The sequence below is a fragment of the Marmota monax genome, unplaced genomic scaffold, assembly GCF_021218885.2.
Source record: "Marmota monax isolate L192 unplaced genomic scaffold, Marmota_monax_Labrador192_F-V1.1 WCK01_AAM20220418_F8-fsc00063, whole genome shotgun sequence".
NCBI lineage: Eukaryota > Metazoa > Chordata > Mammalia > Rodentia > Sciuridae > Marmota > Marmota monax.
In genome coordinates, this window is record NW_026693726.1 from 3,689,978 (window position 1) to 3,714,016 (window position 24,039).

General features: G+C 35.4%; 1 protein-coding gene across 1 annotated transcript in view; it reads left to right on the forward strand.

The window, feature by feature from the left end:
• Positions 1-9,536: 9,536 nt before the first annotated feature.
• The window catches only part of Trpa1 (transient receptor potential cation channel subfamily A member 1), a 58,837-nt gene continuing 44,334 nt past the window's right edge, over positions 9,537-24,039 (forward strand). The window contains exons 1-4 of the mRNA XM_046460561.2: positions 9,537-9,770; positions 15,393-15,552; positions 17,840-18,015; positions 21,607-21,714. Coding sequence (XP_046316517.1) covers positions 9,663-9,770; positions 15,393-15,552; positions 17,840-18,015; positions 21,607-21,714 — 552 coding nt within the window. The 5' untranslated portion in view covers positions 9,537-9,662. The remainder of the gene's footprint in view (positions 9,771-15,392; positions 15,553-17,839; positions 18,016-21,606; positions 21,715-24,039) is intronic.

Sequence of the window (24,039 nt, forward strand, 5' to 3'; positions counted from 1 at the left end):
AATTCTTCATCCCAGAAGTAAATACAACAATCCTTAAAAAATTGAGAAAGAAAAAAAAATAACTTACAAAGAATGAATATGAAGTAAATCAATAGAAGACATTTTATCTATAAAAATATACTATGAAAAGTAATAGGAAAATCTTCAATGTGCCTTCTCTGGAAGAATTAATTGTGTATGAAATTCAGAAAAAGGTGATATGAATTCAAGACAAAAAATGGTAAATATTACAAGAACCAGAAAAATAAAAATATAACAATGATAACATTTAGAATTATCTATGTATTTTTATAAAGCTTAATTCTTCAAATTTGAAACTAACATGCAGGATATATTTAATGTGGATGGGAGAGGTAGTCAGAGAAAAGAGATGCAAATGTTATCAGCTTATTAAGTTGTAAATAGAAAAAGTGTAGGGGATCAACATTTGAAATTGACCAAAATCTTAAGTGTGATTATTAAAATTAAGGGGAAAATCACAATAAAAAAATTAGAATGTACAATCTTTAAAACAGTAGAGGCTAAAAATGCACAAGGTCAGCCTAATCATCAGAAAGAAATAAAGCAATTAAAAAATAGGTAAAATTTCAAAAGCTTTATAAAAAGAACAAATGTAAATGTATTAGTGATCACAAATATGAGGAGTTAAACTGCTCCATTTATTGAAAGAAAATTTTAGACTGGGCTAAGAACAAAATAAAACCAACTGTAAGCTTTCATGAGACACATTAAAATGAAAAAAAAATGTGCACAGATAAATCTTGAAAATAAGAAGATGGAGAAAATATTAAAGAAAATAATAACAAAGAAAGATGGTATAGCGGTATTAATACCCAATTAATTGAATAAAATGAAATTCAAGTAAAAAAAGTATTAAAAAGAACAGATATTTCACATTGGTAAAAGTGTAATCCAAAAAGACATAAATATACTTTTATTGTTATGAACATCTACGTATCTGAAAATATAGATTAGAAATATTTAAATGGAAAACTGATGATAAATATGATTAAACTGTCAAATCCACAATCTCAGTGGAATTCCTTAACAGAAGTTTTTGTATCAAGTAAACAAAACTATGGATGTAGTATAAGATGTGAGGAACAAGAAATAGGTTTATATAATGGATTTATATAAAACTGTGCATTAAAATACTGTGCTAAATACAACTTATCTATTATTGGACCCCCCAAAAAATCCCAATAATTTTCAAAATAACATAGATAAGATGTATTAATTGAACATCATTAAAAAAATTGCAAACTAACAAGAAATACTTTAAAAATCCCAGCCATTTAAAAGTTAAAAATCTTTTCAATAATGTTTTTGTTGAAAAGGAACTTTAAACAAAAACAAATATAAGAATTACCAAGAAATACTTTTTTTTGGTGGTGCTGGGGATTGAACCCAGGGCCTTGTGTATGCCAGGTAAGCACGCTACCAACTGATCCATATCCCCAGCCCTGACTAAGACATAAATTTGAAAAGCAATAATTTTTAAACACCCTTGTATACAACTAAAATAAATATCAAGCAACAAGTTATTACTTTAAGTGCATAGATAATAACATAAAAAACTAAATATACTAATGCCAGTATTTTTTTTAAATCTTCAAAAAGTTACAAATAATTTCATATAAAATAGGATAAAAGTAGAAAAGCATTTAATAAAAACAACAAAAAATAGAGAACATAGTTACCAATATTATTACTAATGCCTTAAATTGATTATTTAATAAAAATCAGTAAAATAGGCCCTTGTCTGAAAAATTAAAAAAATATAAAATTTAATCATCTCACATATCTCAAATAAACATTAAAAGCAAGAAAGGGGAAGCATACACACACACACATTCATGATTAAGCAGAATCAGTTTCTATTTGTGTGTTCATATATAAATATGTAATATATACATATATTTGTATATATATACATTTTATACACACATATATGTGTATATATGTATTATTTAGAAGTTTATGTATGATTACTATGAATCCAAATTCATTTTTTAAGAAGTGTATATGAAATGAATTATTTCTAAGGAAATTACTATTTTCTAAATTTGACTTAAGAAAACACAGGAGATCTATCTAAATAGACAATAAACATCCACAAAATGTAGTCAAAAATTAAGACACTAATAGATCAAAGACACCAATAGATCAAAACATTTTAATGTTTTCATAGATTAGTTCTTCTAAAACTTTGAAAAATTATTACTTGTACAATTTTACAGCTGGTAGAACTCCAGATTTAAATACAATTCACAAATTACTATAAGAAAAAAATACAGCTGAATTCATGTATAGAAATCTGTCAACTTTCATCTCTGTAACTGTAATTATATATTTAGCAAATAGCAAAAAGCAAGTTTGGGACACTTAAAAAGCAATGTTTTAACCTAAATAATACACTTTCAAGTGGGTAGTGAAGCTAAAAATCCAGGATAAAAATTAAAATTTAAAAAATCTGATAAGAAATAATAGCTGCAAACCACATGAGAGATAGATTCTACAGTTTAATCAAAGGAATATTTCAAAACAAAACAAATGAAACCAAAACAAAAAGAAAACCCAACCCTCCAGAACAATTAATCAGAATTTAGAGTTTCTAAAATTAATTATCTAAAATACCTAGTTTTAAACACAAATTGTTAAGGAAATAAAGAAATAATGAATTATAATCCTTATTCAGAGAAAACAGTAACAAATAGAAACTGATTCTGCTTAGTCACAGACATTACATTTGTCAGTTAAATACTTCAAATCAGCTAATATAAGTATATTAAAAAGTTAAAGAAAATCCAGTCAAAGAACTAAAGGAAAATATGATGACAATGATAAAATAGAAATAGCAAGGAAAACAAAAAATCACCTTGGCATCTGTGGTTGAAAAGACAATAAATATTCATTCACAGGCTCAGCGGAAGATTTGAGAAGAAAGAAGGTGTGAACTTGAATATCAATCAATAAAATTTATCTAACTTAAAGCAGAGAGAGAAAAAAGGTTTGGGAAAAAATTGAACAGAGGCTCACAAACTTAATGGGACAACATTAAGTTTACTATCACATGTGACAGAAGTCCCAAAAGGAGAGGAGAGAGAGTAGGGGATGGAAAAATCACTTGAAGAAACAATGGTTGAAATTTTTCCAAATTAGATATAAAGTATTAATTTACAAATTCCAGAAGTTCAATAAACACTAACCAGGAAAAACACAAAGAGATCAACACCTAAACACATAGTCACATTGCTGAAAGACAAATAATAAATCTTGAAATCAGGAAGAAAAAAATTACTTATCATAAAAAAATAGAATAATTTATTGACTTTTCTTCAGAAACAATGCAGGTCTGAAGCCAGCATAATAACATTCTGAGTGCTGGAAAAAAAACAGCTGTCAAATAAAACTTCTACATGTAGCAAAAAGAATCTCTTACTATTTTTTTAAGCAAGCCTACTTTTCAAGAAATTCTAAAAAAGTCCTTCAAATTGAAAGTAAATCATAAAAGTAAATCAGACTGTAACTCAGATCTTTAAGAAGGAATGAAGAGCACTAGATGATAAATACGTAGGCAAATAAAAAGGCTGTGTGTATGCGTATTTCCTTTTCTCTTTTAATTTCTTAAAAAATATAAAATTGTCTGAAGTAATAGCTATAACAGTATTTTGGAGATATTATATAGCATGCATAGATATAGTAGATATGTATAAATGTTTTACATGTGATAATAATTTCATAAAGATGTAGAGGAAATGAAGGAGTGTTGGAGCAATGCTACCATAGTTTCCTGGAATTAAATAAATACTTAGCTGGTATTGATTGTGAAAACTTATAGATGAGCATAATAATCATTATACTCTGAAAATAACTAAGAACATCTATAAATGGGTTAAAGTGGTATGTTAAAAATGTTGGACATAAAATAAGGTGGTAAAGAAGGAACAGAGGAACAAAGTAAGAGAAAGACATGAGACAGAAATCAAATATGCAAATGGTGGCACCATATGAACAATTACCTTCAAAGTCAGCAACTCAATGAGTGAACATTGTAATCAAAGAGAAAGGTTGTCAAGCTGGATAACAGAGTAGGATCCAACCACATAGCATTTATGAGAAACAATTCAAAGACACTAATAGATCAAAACTAAAAGGATGGAAATAACATACAAATAGTAAATAGAAGAGATCTGGAGAGGCTGTATCAGACAAAATAGACCCAAATACTAAAGGCTAAGAAGAAAATTTCATAGTGGTGAAAGGGAAATAAAACACTAATATATATGCATGTACGTAAAAACAGACTTCTCTGCAAATGAAGGAAATCTTGACAGAACTGAGTGAAGAAATAGATAATTGAACAATTATAATTGAAGAATTTATTATTCCTCTCAGTAACAGATAGCAGAGTAAACATAAAATCACTTAAGAATTTAGGAAACTTGAACAGCACTATTGACCATCTGGACCTAATCTCTTCAGGAACTTCAGTAAACAACAGCAGAGTATACATTCTTCTAAAATATATATCGAATAATCTCTAGGACAGGTCATCTGCTAGCCATAGAAACAAATTTTGATGTCTACATTTAAATTTATGTAGATTGAAATTATACAACATATGTTTTCTGTCTGTAATCGTATTGAAATTAGAAATCAACAACAGAAAGAAATTTGGGGAAATCCCACATACTTGGAAATTAAGCAACACACTTCCAAAAGTAATTTGTGAGTCAAAGAAGAAACCACAAATGAAAACACAACAAGTCCAAATTTATGGGACACAGGTAAAGCAATGTTTAGCAAGTGTTCTACAGTTTTCAATGGTTATGTTAGAAGGAAGAAAGATTTAAAACTGATAAACTAATGTTCTACTTCAAGGAAGTAAAGCAGCACAAATCAAACCCAAAATAATCAAAAAGAAAATCAGAGAGAAAATACATTTAAAACACCCAAACCAAAGTAGAAAAATAACAATGAAAATTAATAAATTCAACATTTCATTGTTGGAAAAGATGATTAAAACTGGTAAACTATTAGCTAGAAAAGAGACATGATGCAAACTACAAAAAAGAAAGAAAGAAAAGAAACAGAAAAGAGGAGACATTATTACAGACATTGTAAGGACTCAGTGGTTTGCAAAGGAATTTGTGTGTGTGTGTATTTTAACTACCTTTTTTCTCCTTCTAATTAGTTATACATCACAGCAGAATGCATTGTACACAAATGGAGCACAATTTTTCATCTCTCTGGTTGTACACAATGTAGATTTGCACCAATCGTGCAATCATATATGTACTTAGGGTTATGACTTCTGTCTCATTCCACCATCTTTCCCACTCCCATGCCCCCTCCTCTTCCTCATACCCCTCTGCCCAATTCAAAGTTCATCTGTTCTTTTCTTCCCTTGCCCTCCCCTCAACCCCCATTACGGATCAGCAGCCACATATTCGAGAAAACATTTGGCCTTTGGTTTTTTGGAATTGGCTTATTTCATTTAGCATGATATTCTCCAACTCCATCCATTTACCAAGGTTGCCAGGCAATTTTATGAACACGCCTAGAAATCAACAACTTCAATGAAATAGACACAATTCTCAAAAGAGGCCATGTTACCAAAATGTACTCAAGCAAGAATATAAAATCAAAACAATTCCATAAAAGATAAAAAAAAAAAATAGTTGAGTGCAGTGGCACATACCTGTAATCACAGTGGCTAGGGAAGTTGAGGCAGGAGGATTGGGAGTTCAAAGCCAGCCTCAGTATCTTAGTGAGGTCTTATGCAACTCAGTAAGACCCTGACTCTAAATAAAAGGTATTTAAATAAAAGAACATTGGGCATGTGGTTCAGTGGTTAAGGGCTCCTAGGTTCAATCACGTGAAAGAAAGAAAGGAAAGAAAAGGAAAGAAAGGAAGAAAGAAAGCAAGAAAGAGAGAAAGAGTTGAATTAGTAATTTAATATCTTTTTAAGAAAGAAAGCAAAAAACAGGTAGAAAGAATTGAATTGGTGAATTTTTACGAAATACATTGAAAGAGATAAAGTAATCCACCTTATCTGTGAGGGATATAGTCTAAGACCACCCATGGATTCCTGAAACCAGGAAGAGTACTGAACCCTACAAGTCAATGTTTTTCTCATTTTAACTAAGCACTCATCGTGTACTCCAGCCATAACTTTTGCAATGTGAAGGATGATAGCTAAACTAGCACGAATTTCTTTTTCCTTCTTCCAAGTTTCACGGGAGAAGATTCATTCTTACTATAGCTCTTAGCAACCTCAGCATTTTTTCTTTCATTAACCCATTTTGTTCCATTCTCCCGGATGTGGGACACCTATAAGAACTTAAATTGAACATCAAATATACCAGTTATGCATAGTTTTTTTAAACAATTAATAACAGTTTTGTATTCATATGCAAGAAAATGAACTTAGTCCTCTACCTCAAGCCATACATAAAATTAACCCAAGTTGGATCTATGTAAGAGCTAAAACTATAAAACTGCAGGAGAAAATATTAAAGAGAATATTTTTAATTTTAACAAAGGTAAAACTTTCCATATATGAAATCCCCAGCACAATCCATAAAACAATTAACAAATTAGACTTTTATCAAAATTTAGAAGTTCTGACTTTCAAAACACATTGTTAAGAAAATAGCCATGGACTCAGAAAAGTATTTGCAGATTATTTATCTAAAAAAAAAGGCATATCTAGAGTAATGAACTTTTACAACAATAGTAAGAAGTCAGTCCAATTTCAAAAGAGGTAAACGAACTTGAAAAACATTTTTTTTCAAGAAAACATAAGAATGGCTAACAAGGATGAGAGAACATGGACAATATCATTAGCCATTAAGAAAATAATAACAAAGCTCACAATGGCATTCAATTATGTACCACTAGAATGACTATAAAGAAAAGTTGACAATATTAAATTTTGTGAGGATAACTAGGCTCTGGTGGGTGTGAGTGTACAATCACTTTGGAAGAAAATCGGTAGTTTAAGACAAAGCAGATGTGCAATTAAAATGAAAAATTTTCTGGAAATTTCTATGAAGATTTTTCTCTAATAATTATCCCTATTTTGAAATTACAATTATTGTAAAATATTGTATTTTATTACTACTCATCAATAATTAAGCTTCAAAGGGAATAAGATTCTAATTGTAAATGGCCAGATATCATCTTTTTCCTGTCTACATTATGCATCTTAAGTCCAGTAATTTGCAGTCAAGGAAGCCCTGCCTACAAAACAGATACTTTTGGTTGGTAGGAAATAATTTAACTATCAATAAAAAAAAAAGGCTCTAGGAATTCCTGAGAGGTCTTAGGGAGACATTGTTGAAAAATGCCTGAAATAAGCAAGTCCAGTCAAAGATAAAAGGAAATGTGAATTAACATTTCAATGTCTCTTTCTGCAAGCAGAAATGTGGTGGGAAATATGCAGCTCTGTAACACCAATCATCTTTATTTTTCAGCATTAAAGCAAGAGGACCAGTTGGAAAGAATACATGCTTTGGGGTAGGTACAATACATATATGTAGTTGGGGTGTATATATGCAAATGGGGTTCAAAAGCTAGAATCAGAAGTCATCATTCTGTAGAGATTTTGTGTTGGTGGCAGAAGGGACATTATAAAGGAGGGGTGTTGGCCTTAAGTGACCCTTCTCTCAGCACCCCCCACAGTAGGAATTTCCTGGACTCCTCATCCTAACCTGATGCTTGCTACCATGACATGTGCTCTGCCCTAGCTTCTAATATGATCCTTTTGAGACTCTTTTTTCTTTCCTTTGGCTTTAGTGACCCTTTTCACCTAAGTATTGGTAGAAAATCAATTGATCATATCAATTCATAAAAACAAATAAAAAGTCCTAATATTCCTAAGAGACATTTCCATTTTAAAAAGTGCAACAGGTCTGGTTGCAATGGTGCATCATGCCTGTAATACTGTGATTTGGGAGGCTGAGGTAGGAGGATCTCAAGTTCAAAGCCAGCCTTGGCAACTTAGCAAGACCCTAAGCAAACTTAGTGAGACCCTGTCTCAAAAAAATAAAACAAAATAAAATAAAAAAAGAGCTGGGGATGTGGCTCAGTGATGAAGTACCCCTGGGTTTAATCCCTGGTATAAGAAAAAAATAAATAAAAAGTGTAACTGGTAACTGGTGTAGATAAAATGCCAGAGAGAATAGAGGCTCGAAAGTTATTTTCTTTACTTATCCCTCTGATTCTTTCCTTCCTGACTAAATCATAGCAAAGTATGTAGTTGATCCCTGTTCTGTACTCCCTGAACAAGTGGCAAGGTTAAATATCTTCAACCTTCAACATCTTCAATCTTTCAATAGCCACATTATGGACAGATGATAAGTTCAATGCCATGGTTGCAAGGAATTCCACTCCATAGGTGGAATTGATGGCAACCTGTAATATGACTTGGCAGGCTTTTGGGGACCTCTTCATTGTTCCTCAATAACATCATGACCACTCTGCTATCATTAAATTCAGCCTACTGGAGCCAGGCATTCCACCAACTTCTATTGAGCACTGGTTGTATCTAGTTTCTGGATTGGTGTGGGTCTAGTGTTAGGTGCTGGAGAAAACCAGGTGAATTGGACAATCCAGGGTCTTAAAGGAGTACAGTTTGTCAAAGCAAAATTGTCAAAGCTAAATTCTGTTCTTTTAAGGTTTAATCTCATGGTCTAAGAATAGCAGCAGTAGTTTCAGAGTCTCCTTTGTCAGTACCCAAGTATAAAATTAGCACTCAATTGATCAGGAACACCTTTCACTGCACACGATTTACACCTATGCTGTTGATCAATAAGTACAGCACAGACCCATGAAGATAAGTCTCTCAAACAAAGTTGAGTGCAAACAAGATTATGCCAGTCAATAGTGGATTATGTTTAACCTTTTTTTGTTAACCATTCTTAACTCCAAAGCATGAGGGGGATTAATATTGTCATCCACAGGAAATGGGACCTGAGATTCAAAGGGACTTAATCTAGTCCCTCCAACCAGTGTAGGATGTAACCACTCTCCCAAATGTCTGAAAAGTTTTGCTAAAAAACCTAATTTCTAAATCAGGAAGACCCCCCAAAGGACATAGGCAAGCTCTGACTAGGAGTTTTAGTTGGGGAAAAAGAAATTCTAAAGTTAAAAAAAAATCCCAATGATGTCCCAGTTATATATTCATTCATCCATTCATTCTATCTCCCACTTACCACACCCTCCCAGCCTCTTTCCCTCCCCTCGGTCTCCTCCCCACTCCCTCTTCCACTTCCTACTCCCTCCTCTTCCCTCCTTCCCTCAAGTGCTTCTTCCTTAAGAGGCCAGAGTGTTTCTATCATAACTCCAGTCATTCTGTCCTGAGCAGATACAGACACTGTATTTGTTCCTCCTTCCTGCGCCCTGGCTGCTTCCTGACTACTAGTAGCTCTGGCCTGAGAACTCCTTCCAGAAGTTCTCCAGGCACACCCGGAGGAGAGGAGGAGAGTTTTTTTCCGCAGCCAAGATCTGCTCAGTGAGGGAGAGCTGGGTGGGACTAGGCGCGGACCCCGCGGCGCACAGATCGCAGTCCACTGCGCCCTCTGACTGCGCTCTCTGTTCCCAGGAGCTTACGGACTTGGGGAGCAGCTACGCCAGGTGGCGTCCAGGTGGGGCCAATGAAGCGCAGCCTGAGGAAGATGCTACGCCCTGGGGAGAAGGAGCCCCAGGACGTAGTCTATCAGGGCGTGGAGGACGACATGGACGAATCCAAGGACTCCTTTAAGGTACCCTGGGCGATCGGCAGTAGGGACCAGCTCCGAAGTCTGGGAGGGGATTGGCTGGAGTTTTTCTTGTGGGCAGCATTTGGATACCGGGACTGGAAGCTGCCAGAGTGGAGTGGAGATGCTTGCTTCAGGGTGTGAGCACAATGTAAGTGCTCCTCACAACTGGGGAGCTTGCGGGCAGTGCTCAGAATGCGCCCCCGCAGTAACCATTCCTTTTCTGTCAGCTTACTTGTTCAGCTTGTTTTTGTTGGTGGGCAACTGCGATCTGGGAGCGCGAGCCAAAATGTACCTTTGTCATTTGCCAGAATCGGCGACAGTTGTAAAGTTTGTGCCTTTTGCATGGACACCACATTGGAAGTTGGATAGCTATCTAAGAGATTCTTGGGGATTGGGAAGCATTTTTGTCTAATAGTGTCAAGTAGAGAACACCTGGAAATGCCTGAAGGACATCCATGAAATGGAAGGGCAGGATTGGGGGCGGGGAGAATCTGAAAGTCTATGGAGGGGGAGACATTTTGAAGGTGGGTGGGTGGCTAGGATGGCAGTTATTGTTTATTATGCAGTTCTCTGGGCTTTTTGACCTAATGCAGCACAAGCTATCACCTGATGGTATCCTTCTAGTCAGAGGAGTAGAGGCTGTTGGGTTCCAGAAAACCCATCATTATATTTCCTCAGATTGACAGCAGGAGGGAGGGTCTCTTTTGTAATGAGAGGATATCATTAAAGATGGCTTTTCAAATTCCCATTTAAACTCCCTTTCCACAGTGAAACCATCTTAACAGTTCCTTACATATTTTTCAGAAAAAAAATACTGATGCTGTACAAATACACACATGTTCATATATCTTTTTTATTTGCAAAAGTATGAAGTCACAGAGATTTATATTTTGATTTACTCATGAAATACATTTTAGTATACTTTTCAAATCAGCAGTTGAGATTTACCTCATTCTTTTTAGCAGCTTCATGACACTCCATTGTATGAATGTATCATGATTTATTTAGCCAGGTCCTGCACTGATAGACACCCCATTGTATGAATGTATCATGATTTATTTAGCCAGTCCTGCACTGATAGACACTTAGGTTGTCTTTGTTTTGTTTTGTATTTTGCTATTACACTTGTGATTGGTTATGTCTGTAAATGTAGATGATCTCTTGGATTATATCTTTGAAGTTAACCTGAGTCCAGAAGAAATTTTAAAATTTCAAAAATTATTTATGTAGTTCATTTTCTAGAGATATGTGCTGAAGGATTTCCACATCCCAGTCTCAATCTTTTCTTCACATTTTTGTTTAATTGGTCTTTATTTCGTTTTATTAACTAAATAAAGTAGGGTCATTTATATTATTTAAGGTTACATTAGGGCCTGCAGATCAAGGGATTTAGACATTTTATTTTGCTAACTGCAATAATTACAGGTCATTCCATAAAAATCCCAGTGGATGGACTCATTTCAGTGCAACATATATAACACTGTGAGAATTTTGAACTTAGGGGCTTTTTTGGTGGCTTTCTAATTTGAAAGATAGGGCATATAACTTAATTCTCCAGTACATACACATAGTGTCTCATGAATGCTAATTAGAAAATCAACCAGGCACATTGGGGAACACCTGTAATCCTGTCTACTCAGGAGGCTGAGGCAAGGGGATCACAAGTTCAAGGCAGCCTCAGCAACTTAGTGAGATCCTGTCTCAAAATTAAAAAGGGTTGGGGATGCAGTTTAGTGACAGAGTGCCCCTGGGTTCAATTCCTAGTACTGGGGGGAAAAAAATGGAAGGATGGAAGAAAACTTCTAAGATGAGAAATATAGAAAAAGACCGATCAGACTGATGCCTTTGTCTTTTTCAATAACTTTCTTTCAAGAGAGTTAAAATGTGAATATTTAACCTTTCTTTTGTTGTAATCTCTCACCTTAGTTTTCCTCCTTTTTTGCCCCATTACTGCTTATATGTATTTCATTAAAACAAAGTAAAACAAATGAATTTGAAATCTCTGATTTAAAAGGCCTAGTTATAATTAGCTTCTCTAAAGTGATCTAGTCTATAATGTACTGAATCCAGTCATATAGTTCAGAATCCAAAAGAGCCTAAAGAGACTCTGCAACAATAGGAAGCAACATCAAATGAATATGTGATAATTTATCTAAATGGCATCCTAGGCTTACCTTCAGAGCTTTCTTTGAGAAATGTCTTCAAAGCCTGACAACATACCAGATTCTGAATTGAGATGGTCCAATACATTAGTAATACCTTGGGAGCTCACAAGGTAATATTGAATTCACAACTGCAAAACAGTACCTAATGAACTTCCATGAGTGCATGAGATGTGCTGGTACTTCCTGTAAGGATTGTGAAGTTGGGTTTGTGTTGACAGCACATTGCTGAACAGAACCTATAAACTATTCTTTCAAGCAATAGGGTGGGCAATACAGTATCATCTTCCAAAGAGCATATCAAATTCAAGTGCAGAACACTTCCATATGGATTTAGGTATACACTTTTATTTAATAAGGCATGAAATTAAGGAAGAATATTTGATTTATTACTGAATATATGTAAATTTGAAAACAGGTGCTTATTTTATATCCTGCAGTCACTAAAGATATATATAGCTTATGTTGAACTCAGGGTTTTTTTAAGTTAAAGAGTGATCCATCTCATTTAAGAATCTACAACAGAAGAGTAATTTCTTGAATGCTCACTGTGCTAACAGAGGTTAAATCAAAAGTTTAAAAAATTGAGATTAAATTTTTATTTTAACCTGACATTTACTGAATTAATACTAGCATACAAATTTTGTTTTTACTTATTATATTAAGATACTTTAGTTTAAGTATTTTAGGACTGTTTGATAGCTTTTCTTTTCAGTCATGAGATATTTTCTAGTTATCTTTAAAATAAAAATTGGAGTATGGACACATACATTATCATGTGGCAAATGTGACCAGTCATAATCAAAGGAAGAACTAGAGTAAGTATCTGGATCTCTTGTTTGGGGGTGTTTCATGCATTTTTAGAAGATAGTCATTGTATAATGGGTTCCATTAAAAGCTACTGTCTCATAGAACATTTGCTTTGAGTCTATATAATGAAGTATTCATTAAGAAATAGCTTTGGAAATATTTTAGACAAATGTTTACTCAGTCACTTATTTGTAATCTGGAAGTCACTCTAAGAAATAATATTAATTATTATGTAGCCATAGAACTGGAATGAGGTTCTATTAATTTTTCCTTATTTTGCTCTGACTTATGTTAGGCCTCTTTAAACTTAAACAACATGGAGGATCCCAAAGAATGTTTGTCTGATTTATAGCTGCCAATATTTATCATATTAGAAATTGAAGTAGAGAGAAGCCTTAAAAAATGAGAAGGAACAGCACACTCCAGTAAAGCAAACCAGTGCTGGGAGTTCCCACACACCTGGGAGACTTCAGTGTGGACTGGAGAGAGAGCCAGAGAGGTTGGATGGCAGTGGTTGCTAACACCATCAGGAAGACCTCCTTGCAGGCAGGATTTAGGAGGGCTACAGGAAGCTGGGTGGATTGGGAACAGGAGAGGAAGAAGGTGCTGATCATTCAGGTGAAGAACTTGCAGAGCTGATGGCATAAACACAGCAGCACAGCAGGGATCTGCAAAGGCCCAGCTCCTAGAGGCCACCACAGGCCATTAAAGGACACATTTGCCTTTGGCTTCAGCCACAGTTTTGGGCTAAAATCTGCAATTTACCTTTGAATTTGAATTTGTCTTTGGTAAGCAAATATCAGAATAACTCAACGGCATTTCTAGCCTCTCTGAACCCTATATGATCAATGATCTCATCATAATGGAAACAATGTGAAATTGTTAACAGTAGGATTAGATATGCCAATCAAATTTATTTATTTATTTATTTATTTATTTATTTATTTATTTATTTATTTAGGGTACCTGGGATTGAACTCAGGGGCACACAACCACTGAGCCACAACCCCAGCCCTATTTTTTTTTTTTTTTGTATTTTATTTAGAGACAGGGTCTCACTGAGTTGCTTAGCACCTCACTTTTGCTGAGGCTGGCTTTGAACTCATGGACCTCCTGTCTCAGCCTTCCAAGCCTCTGGGATTATAGGTATGTGTCACCTCATCCAGCCAGATTTATTGATAATACCTAACAACTCACTTTCAAATATAGGTAAGAATTCTAGAAGCCACTTTGAATAAAAATCTTATCAGCCAATTGTAGTATAATTACTTTTGTAATTAATGATTTAAAAAATTCTTCATTTTCTGTGTAAGGCAGACATTAAAATCTTTCAAATGATTGAATAAGGAAATATATTGTCAGTGTATTTATGAGAGGATCCAATAGTTAATTTTAGGAAGAACTTCATACACTTTATTACCCAGCATATTTATAAACATTTAGATAATAATGTAAGGTAGATGATAGAGTCAAGTTTATAACATGAAAACTTTTATAAAAAATTGGTTTGCAATAGTGACCTTAATAGCATTAAATAAAATGGCCTTTAAAGTTTCATTTAACTATTAGTCATTTAATTATGTTTAGGCTATGAGCTTTCTAAGAGAAATCCTATTGGGAAATTTTTCATATCTTGTGAGAATGAATCAAAAGCAGAATGTAAACACTATCACCTAAAAATTTCACAAGAGAGAAACACAGTGTCATCCATGATAAATCATCTCCAGTCTACACATGGTTAACATAAAAAAAAAAAAACAGAGAGAAGTAGGGTGTTCAAGAAAGCTCTGCCTCTTCCCCTGATGTGAGTGGAAGTGGCATTTATTTGGAATGATACATTCACAGACTAGTGACAGCAGGTCTAAAAACCTATTGAGCCTGCCCTTCCAAGTCTGTTCTTAAGCTTTATGATATCTTGTTCCATTGCATGATTCATTCTATGTCGGTGTTTTTTTTTAATCTCACACTCAGCTTCTATTATATATTGATTTTTAACATTTGTCATGCAGCCAAAAATATATTACACATACCACTTGTCAGGATACTGACAATTGTCCTGGTGCAATAAAGAAGAGGCATTACATATTCCCTGGGGAAGTGGGCATCATTCTGAATTATTGCTTAAGTGAATCACAAGATAGTGTTGGAGGATGGTTTTAGCTTTGTTCTATAAGGAAACATTGGATGGAGTTTGCCTGTAGGCAGGAAAGCCCAAGAAGACAGTAATTTAGATTCCTGGACTTAATAATCCTTGTATTTATAAAAACCTTTAAATCTAATCTGAATTCTTCATGCTGTAGTTTAAGTACATTTTCACCTGGCAAAGCAAATTCCTCTGTATTTTCACAGTATTTTTATTTGTCAGAGCACCTCTCTTAAGTTCACTTCTAAACTTTCTCTAAGGCCTTTATAGCTACAGCAAATTTAAGTTTACAATAAGGAAAATCAAAACTTTATTCAATGTACTTATCAGTGCTTAGGCATTTGCTTTTCCCTTTTTATGTCTGTGAGCATTTTATATACTTCAATAAAAAATACTTAATTATAAGCGTGACAGTTTGGATAATTGTAAACCTGTTAAAGCTATTAGCTCTATAGTCAAAAGTTCTGCATATTCTTGTTTAAGGTAATGGGTTTTCTTATATCCCTGTAGGTGGTTTTTGAAGGAAATGCACATAGATTACAAAACTTTATCAAGAACCGAAGGAAATTAAGCAAATATGATGATACCAATGCTTCACCTTTGCATCATGCAGCCGCAGAAGGTCAAGTGGAACTGATGAAGACGATCATCAGTGGCTCTTCTTGTGCAGGTAACAAAGTGCTACAGTGAGTGCTCCGTAAACCATCCTCCCACTAGATTGCCTGGGAAGAGTGGTATGAAGCAGTTCTACAGGGTAGATTCGTACCAGAATGAAAGATGCTGAAGAACTGTCACCTTCTTGACTGTTGGTTTCCTTGCAGATGTGTGTTGCTCAAAAATTTCCACTGAAATACTGTAAAGGAGAGTAAAAACATCTGGGATACACATCACAAACTCAAACTTTCTTTGACTTTTTAGGCAGATCATGAAAATTCATGTACATTTTATGAACCTTTCTATGCTATTTCAGAAGATGTTATTTATTCTACACTTAAATTAATCATTGAATGAAACTGACCCTTCAAAAAGAGGGGCCATCTCCTTCTCTCAGCCTGACACCTGGCTTTGTGTGAGAAGTGCATCTGTAGGCAATGACTGAGGTGGATGCTTAAACAGTGAGATGGTATCATAAGACCTTTGCTGTTGTGGAAAATGGATTAGTAGAAGTCTTGTTAAAAATCTGTTTTTGCATGAAGGAAAAAGAGAGGTTGGAGTAAGGAAAAGAGAGAGATTCGGGAGATATGTGCATGCAGGGTCCACAGTGCTTGACAACAGGCGGAGCTTGAGGACTAAGCAGCAGGGATTTGGAAGTGACTTTGACACTCCTAACTTAGAAGATGAATCTAACAGTATAACCATCTCAAAAAGGGGGTTATGAGTAAACAGAAGAAACGTGAGTATGAGGGTGTATGGAGATATTGAACAGCCCAGGGGACTGCCCCTTGGAAATATCCAATAGATAATAGAAGGAAAGGAATCACCCCTGTGCAGCCATTATTATAGGAAGTAGACGAGACTATGGAAGTGAATGAATACACTTTAAGAGACCATAGATTGTTAGTGAAGGTAGCTAAGGATGGAGTACCAACTGTGACAGATGGCAAAGGAACTGCCAGAAAAAGGATGAAGAGGGTGATGGATGAAAGATTGATGATACACAGGCCAAGGGAGAAATTATTAAGATGGATGATACAAGGATCAATAGCTCCAAAGAGTTCAAGTAGGAAGGTGATTACAAGAAATCCCTATATTAGAAGGTTCCAGTGACCAGGAAAGTGGTGCCAATGTTCTGAAGCCAAATTCAAGATATTTAGTTAGTAAGTAGCACTTTGTAAGCATAGCCCCCTGTTAATTAAGTTTGCTGAATGGAGTGCTCCATCTCGCTCAGACAGAATGTTCAAGAGATGTGCATGAGTGTGTAACTCTCAGAATATGGAAGAGTGTGTGTGTGTGTGTGTGCCTGAGTGTGTGTTTTTGAGAGTGAAGCACTTTGATGAATGAAAGGAGATATTGGAGAGAGACAGGAAATACAGCTGTAAGGTGGTTCCAGGTATTATCGACAGTCCCTAACTCATATTTATGAGTGAATCCTTTTTTCCCTCCCCAGACATAAGGATATTCTGCCAATGATTAAAATAGTTGATAAAGCAGATAGCCATGTCTATTTTGCAATAGCTATAGGGCACTGCAGGAATGAAAAGGCACATTATTCTTATGCTCACAGGGTAAATAGTACCATTTATTTTATCATAGAAGTATGTGAAAACTGCAGCATCAGGAGCTTAAGCTCAAATTCTCATCTTGTTAACCTGTGGAGAATATGTCTTCTTATTAACATGTTTGGAAACATCACCAGAGGTCAGGCATTCTGCTAAGACCTTTAAAGGCATGATTTAATATTATTGTCCCAATAACATTGCAAGATGTCTCTGTGTCTGTGTATTTTATTTTTACCAACTGTGACTATGAGAAAGCTGAGGTTCAAAGAGATAATATGAACTCCTCGTTAGCTGTGATGTTAGCAAGACTTTCAACCTCTCTAGGTTTCAGAGACTTCATTTTTCTGAAAATTGGTCTTAGTGGTACCTCACGGGCTATTGGAGGCTACGGTGAAGTCTTAGTCGTATGGAATCTAGTGGATTGCCTGTTCTACGGTCCCTGCTCTTATGTAATCTCAAAGTTTACCACAATCCTAAAATTTGTAAACATAAAAACATGTAGCAATAAGATCCATTTCTTATGGGCCCTATAGACAGAAATTAAATTAAATTAATTAATTAGTCAATTGATAGAGTCAGTGCCATGCTTTCATATGTTCCCTAAAGGTGCCCTTAGAGGTTTCTTGAGAACTGAAGCTACATTTTCGTTTCTGATAAAGAAGCTAACAGCCAAATATAGTAGCACTTTGGCACAGTCCAAGCAAAATTTAATGCATGTTTTTGTATTTTTTCCCCTAGTGTTGAATGTAATGGACGATTATGGAAACACCCCTCTGCACTGGGCTACAGAAAAAAACCAGGTTGAAAGTGTTAAGTTTCTTCTCAGCCAAGGAGCAAACCCAAACCTCCGAAATGGCAACATGATGGCACCCCTTCACATAGCCGCTCAGGGCATGTACAACGAGATCATAAAGGTGAGCCTGCTCTCCCTCTCATAGGGGTGTCGGAGCAGGGACTGGCACCAGATACAGCTCTCTCTGCCTAGGCCAAGTGGCCAACCTAAACTTCAGGGCAAATGAAAGGTAATGACCACTGTGGTTACCTCTCACCACCTGGTGCTGATGGTGGTGGTGGAGGTGAGAGTGATAGTCTTCTCTTAATTTACCAAGCATTTTTTTAAGAGATTTGTGTTTTAATTTCTTAAGTCCTTATTACAAAAAACTATAACATTGTTAGTATCTCCATTTCACAGCTGAGGAAGATGAGTCATAGAGAGAATTAAATAACTTGCCTAATATCACATAACTGCTGAAAGCAAGAATTAGGACTTTGGTTCTCATCTTGAAGTGCCCAAGCTCAGGCTTTACCATTCGCACCTCATTAACTAAATAACTACAAGAAAGAAGCCCGTAAGTGCCTCGGTGAAAACAGAAACCTTAATTATGAGGTGCTATTTTGTTAGGGTGAGAGGCCTGCCTCAGGATTAGCTAGCAGAAGACATAGGCTCCTCTTGGGGAATTATTCTTGTTTTTCAAGTCTTGACAGTGAGTTTGCTGAAACAGAAGAAATCCTGGTAAGTGCCTAACGGTGAGATTTAGGCCAAGCATTTTTTTTCCTCTCTCTGCGGGGATATTGAACCTGGGTCCTTAGTGTATGCTGGGCAAACAATCTACCACTGAGCTACACCCCCAAGCCCCAGGCCTTGGCTTTTCAACTACAGTTCAGAATCTCTCAGACACACTGGAAAGCAAGCATGCTTCCTAGAAGAAGAATGCCTAAAAGGATCATGCCCTACAAGTTAATTTCGAAGGTAGGTTATTTGGAACTTGAAATACATTTTCCCAGGGAGACCATATTGAAGATGCTAATCTGGCTATTGCGCTAATCTACACCAAAGCCTAATTGTCTACAAATCACCAAAGAGATCTCTTTTTAGCACGAAGTTTCTTCTCTCAGTCCTCTGAGACTCTAGCTTCTATAAGCCTGGCATACAGAGAGTAAGGGATTCTCCCTTCCTACTTCCCACTATTCCCGATTTGGAACTCTGCACATGATGTTGTCATGAAATGTTTGTATGCTTTTCTTCCTCACTGGCTAGTTATCCTTGAAAGAGGGAATGTGTCTTACTCATCTAAATGTCTCCAGCCCTCAGAACTGTGCTGGTCCATGGTGGGTGTTGAATAAACAATTGAATACAGATGTAGAGGAGAGAGCTAAAGTATTAGTACCCCTGAAGGAGGTTGAAGCAGCCCCTGAGGAGGTTATTAGAAAGGTCTCTGGCAACAGCCTGTCCAGTCTTCTTAATATCTACGTTATTCATGAGCCTGGTGCTGCTTCCATGTCCTCCACATTGGGCCACTTGTGACCCAGAGATCCCCCAGTGGTGTCACACATTTCCTCCTGGAACTCTTATGCTTTCTCTGAAGGCTCTTTTCAGAAACAGATGCCCATTAACTTAATTAATCTTGACTCTAAAAGTATGACTTGGGAATTCAAAGGCAGGTAGTAGTTGAAAGCTATTGTTAATTAGAAAAAGAAAGTTTCAGACCAACACATACAGAAAGGTACGTATAGCATGGAAATAGAAAAGAAAGTTTAGAAGTAAGTCCACCCCGTCATTGATTTATAAACTAGATGTAGAAATAAACCAAATTTTCCTGGGTGACACCATAATAGAAGAAAAATAGGATCATAGGAAAGTTGAAATGCTCTCTCCCATACTTAGTCTTACCAGCCACAATTATGGCCTAAAAATATTTTCAAACCCTCTAGTTTATCAGACACAAGAGGAGGAGGAGTTTGGAGTGTTTCCTTGAATTCTTATGAACTGCAGTCCTCCCAGCCTACCTCTTCCGGTCATGCCCATGGGTCTGGCCTGTACCCACCTAGCCAGCCATGGCCAGTTTAGAAATCTCCTTCACTCTTCCACCAGCCTTCCCCACACTTTTTACCACTGCCTATATGGTTGTAAAGTAAAAAGTTGTCATCAATATATTACCTCAAATTCTTCCATAGACAGTGTAATATTCTCTGGGGTCTCCTGGCCCAGGGATTAGGGGGTAGCCATATTTCTCAATGGTCTTCATCCTTGGGGCCTGAACTCAAAACAGCCAGTTGTTTGAAGCTCCCACAAGGCTTCCTGGATTCTTATTATAGGAACCTCAGAGAGTTCACTTGCCAACCTCCCCGACTTGCCTGGTCATGACTGAACTGAAGTGGGTGCACAGTTGAGTTACTCTCTCTGGAGCTGCTGCCACATATAATTTAACAGACTTTTGAAATCATGCTTATGATAGTCCGATAGTAATGTCCTAATAAATGCTGCAAATTTGTGATTCTAAGAGGGCAAAGAGAAAAACAATCTCTTCTGGTAGAGTTTAGAGTGTTCTTTTATATGTGAATATAGCACTTCTTAAGAATAGAATGTAAAGGTGCCTATTGTCCATAAAGTGAACTTTTAAAAATCTCATTTCCCTTCATCCATCAATAATTCCCCTCTGTGTTCTTGTGGACCGAAACCTTAGTTTAATTTTCTCATATGAGCTGAGCTTATTAGTAATTCATTTGCTGACACTCACATTGGGCAGATTCTATTAAAGAAGGGACTCTAGTAGGAGGTTAGGTACTATTTTAAGCAAGTCAAGGTTTTTAAGAAATAACTTGTTGAATATGTTTTTTTTTTTAAAAAAAACAATGTAATTATGAACCTATGTCATAGTTTTATCCTGGTGTTACTGGAAGAGGAAAGGCCTCTACTAGGTCAGTTAATAAATTTCTGTCTTGAGAGAAACCCTTATATGAGACACTTTTGTTAGTTTTAATATGAAATAAAGGCTGGTTAAAGATCTATAGATATGGTCAGTATTACAGTATTACAGTGTTACAGTTGCAGTTACTAGGTGAGTAAGGGACAAGTCTTCAATTAAATTCTATCAGAAAAATTACTGGACCATTTTATTGGACTCCTAACTTTTTATATCATAGAAAAAGTCTCTATTCCAGACCAAAGATGAACTGATTGAGTTGTTGTACTCATGTGTTACATGGTGCTTGCTTTTCTCTACTGACAAGAATGGAATTTTCTTTGACATTTCCCAGAATTCTTGCAATTGAGGTAATAGAATAATGATGACGGGAGAAAGAAACTATTCCTACCTCCCTCTCTTCTTCTCTCTCCCCTCTTCTCTCCCCACTTCCTTTTCTCCTATGCATGTATTCCTAATAGCTCCATACATTTATTTATTGAAAATATTAGTTAATGGGACTTTCAATTGAGAAGTAGTAAGACTGTGTTAATTATTTAAAATCGTTATTTAAAATTCTACTTCCAATTCCACAATTCAATATTGTCTTAATGGATGTGATATTAAAATCATTATTTTTTCCTTTCATAAAAGAATATCCACTATGTGCAAGATTTCATGACAGATCATGTGGGAGAAAGATGAAAAAAAGATAAGACATGGTCCCTGTAATGAGAGACCTTAGAATCAAGGGGAAGACAAGTCCTTATTTGGAAATACATAATTTTGCTTTTTTGACAGTTTTTCTCCTCTTTTGTGTAGGTCTTGACTAAGCACAGAAGTACTAATATTAATTTGGAAGGAGAAAATGGAAACACAGCATTATTAACCACATGCGCCAAGGATAATAGTGAAGCACTGCAAATTTTGGTTTGTGTATTAATCATATTTTGCTTTATCTTTTCATGAATATGACATGAATCATTGTTAGTTATAGCAGCTCTTTATTGTCTAACCATCTTAGCAAAATATAAAATATAGAAAAGAGGTTGGGGAAAAAACCCTAGTTCTGTGTGTTTTTATATGTGTGTACACTCCTTAGATTCTAAATGGACCTGATTACTTACGGGAGACTAACATTAGAGCATGAAAGAAAAGGTGAGAAAACCGAAGTGAAAAGAAATACAGGCAGGAAAGTTTAAGATGAAGTTGATGGTCCTACTAGAATATAGAATACAAAGTATAGCAGCCTATATATTGATAAAGACAGTCAGACATTTGACTTTGACTTCCAATGTGAAAAAGGGAAAATGTATAGGGTCAATTCCAGATTGATTTGGTCCATAAGATAAACGCTATGAGAAATACAGCATTCTTGTTCCCAACACCAGAAGAAAAATTGTTGCCATAGGTTCTCAAAGGGGGATCCCTGAGTGTTTTAATGACTAAAGGTCCTTGGTGGGAGCCACAGTCCTATGTACAGAGTCAGCTTTCTCTCTGATAAGGTTTCCTGGGGTGGTCCAGTGAAATGCTAAAGATGTCTGTCTTTCAAATATTCCTTAATTACCTGCCTGATATCCAGGCCAGGTTCTGTATTTTATCAATTGATTTTTGCCTTGTCACCATTATAGAGAATAATATAATAAAATTTAAAATAACTTTGAAGTATTTTCCTGATATTGAGATGCACAAGTATGAGTTAACGTATTTACTACATGTACTTAGAGCATAGAAGGTAAGATGATTAAAACAAAAAGAGAATAAATAAAAAAGAGAATCAAATTAAATAAAATCACACTCAAACCAAGAATTTAGGAAAAAAGCTTTAAATAAACCAAAACAAATAGTAATAACAAAACAGTAAAGTTGAAAACACTTTAGGAATTAATATGTGTTTAAAATCTTATTTCTTTGCGAATGTAATTTTTAGGTGTACACTGTGTGATTGTATTGTTCAAAAACACTTTACTTAACATATTGCTTAATAATATGATTTGACGAACTATGTCTTTCATTTTGGGGTATACAAAATTTTACATATAAATACATAACTTTATTTAAATTATCTCTAGAAGGCAAGATCACAGGTATTTGCTTCTCCCACTGTTCTACAGTTTAAAAGTTATTTTATAATGTAATGATAAAAGATGCTTAAAACAAAATTGAAGTTTAATGACTTATAGAAAATGGTACTTGAAAATGATTGGCTCAGACTAAAAGATGTAATATTAGGGCTGGGGGTATGGCTCAGTGGGAGAGTGCTTGCTAGCATGTGTGAGGCCCTGGGTTTGGTCTTCAGCACCACATAAAAATAAATAAATGAAATAAAGTTATTAAACAGAAAGTTTTTTTAAAAAAAGATATAATACAATACTAAATTCTTCTACCATCTTTTTAGAAAGAATCTTCCTTAGTGAAAACTACCTGATTTTTATGACTTGATAAGAATATTGGTGTATTATTTATAAATCTTTATCTACCCTTTCTTGTTTCTTTATTTTTTTTTATTAATTTTGCATAAAGGAAGGGAAAAGAATCTGGACAATTTTATCACTTTATTTGTATAAGAAATTGAGAATGAGAATAGAAGTTGTGAAAATGTTTTAAAAATGTGCTGACCTTTCCCACCCATGTCCTGCCTGGGTGGTGGGATTGGGGTTCTCCTTGGTGGAATGGGCTGACTGAGAAATAAAAGCTAGGAAAAATAGAACTGTGAGAAAACCACAGAACACAGAATGTAGTTTTAAAAGTGGGGACAGGATGGACAAGCTGACCAGAGGGATCCAGTCTCTGACAAAATAAAGCTCACACCTGCTTTGTTTATATCAGGAGACATCAAAGAGACTGTAGAATGTTCTTTTTCCATAAAAGGTTAAAGATGGGCTGTTCAGTTCCTAGGGTCATGCTCATCTCCAGTGCTCTATGAGGAACCTTTCTAGCAGAGCCAAGGGAAAGGTCATGTGCATTGGGTGGTCTGTCACCATGGAAGAGCTGTGGGAAGTTCCCAATGCCAGGCCTATCCCTTCTTGGCTTCCAGAGAGAAGGTCCTCATGTGTTTCACGGATGGCTTCCTGCAGACTTTGGTTTGCTGGGAATCATATCTTGGAGTTAATTCATCTTTGGAAGACATGAAGTATCTCTATTTCAGAATCTTAGCTTAGTTCCCAAATTACCTTTTTGCCTAGACTTTATATCACATGAAGGCTTTTGTATATTTTTGAACAGACCCTGAAGAGTGAAACAGCCTGAATAACA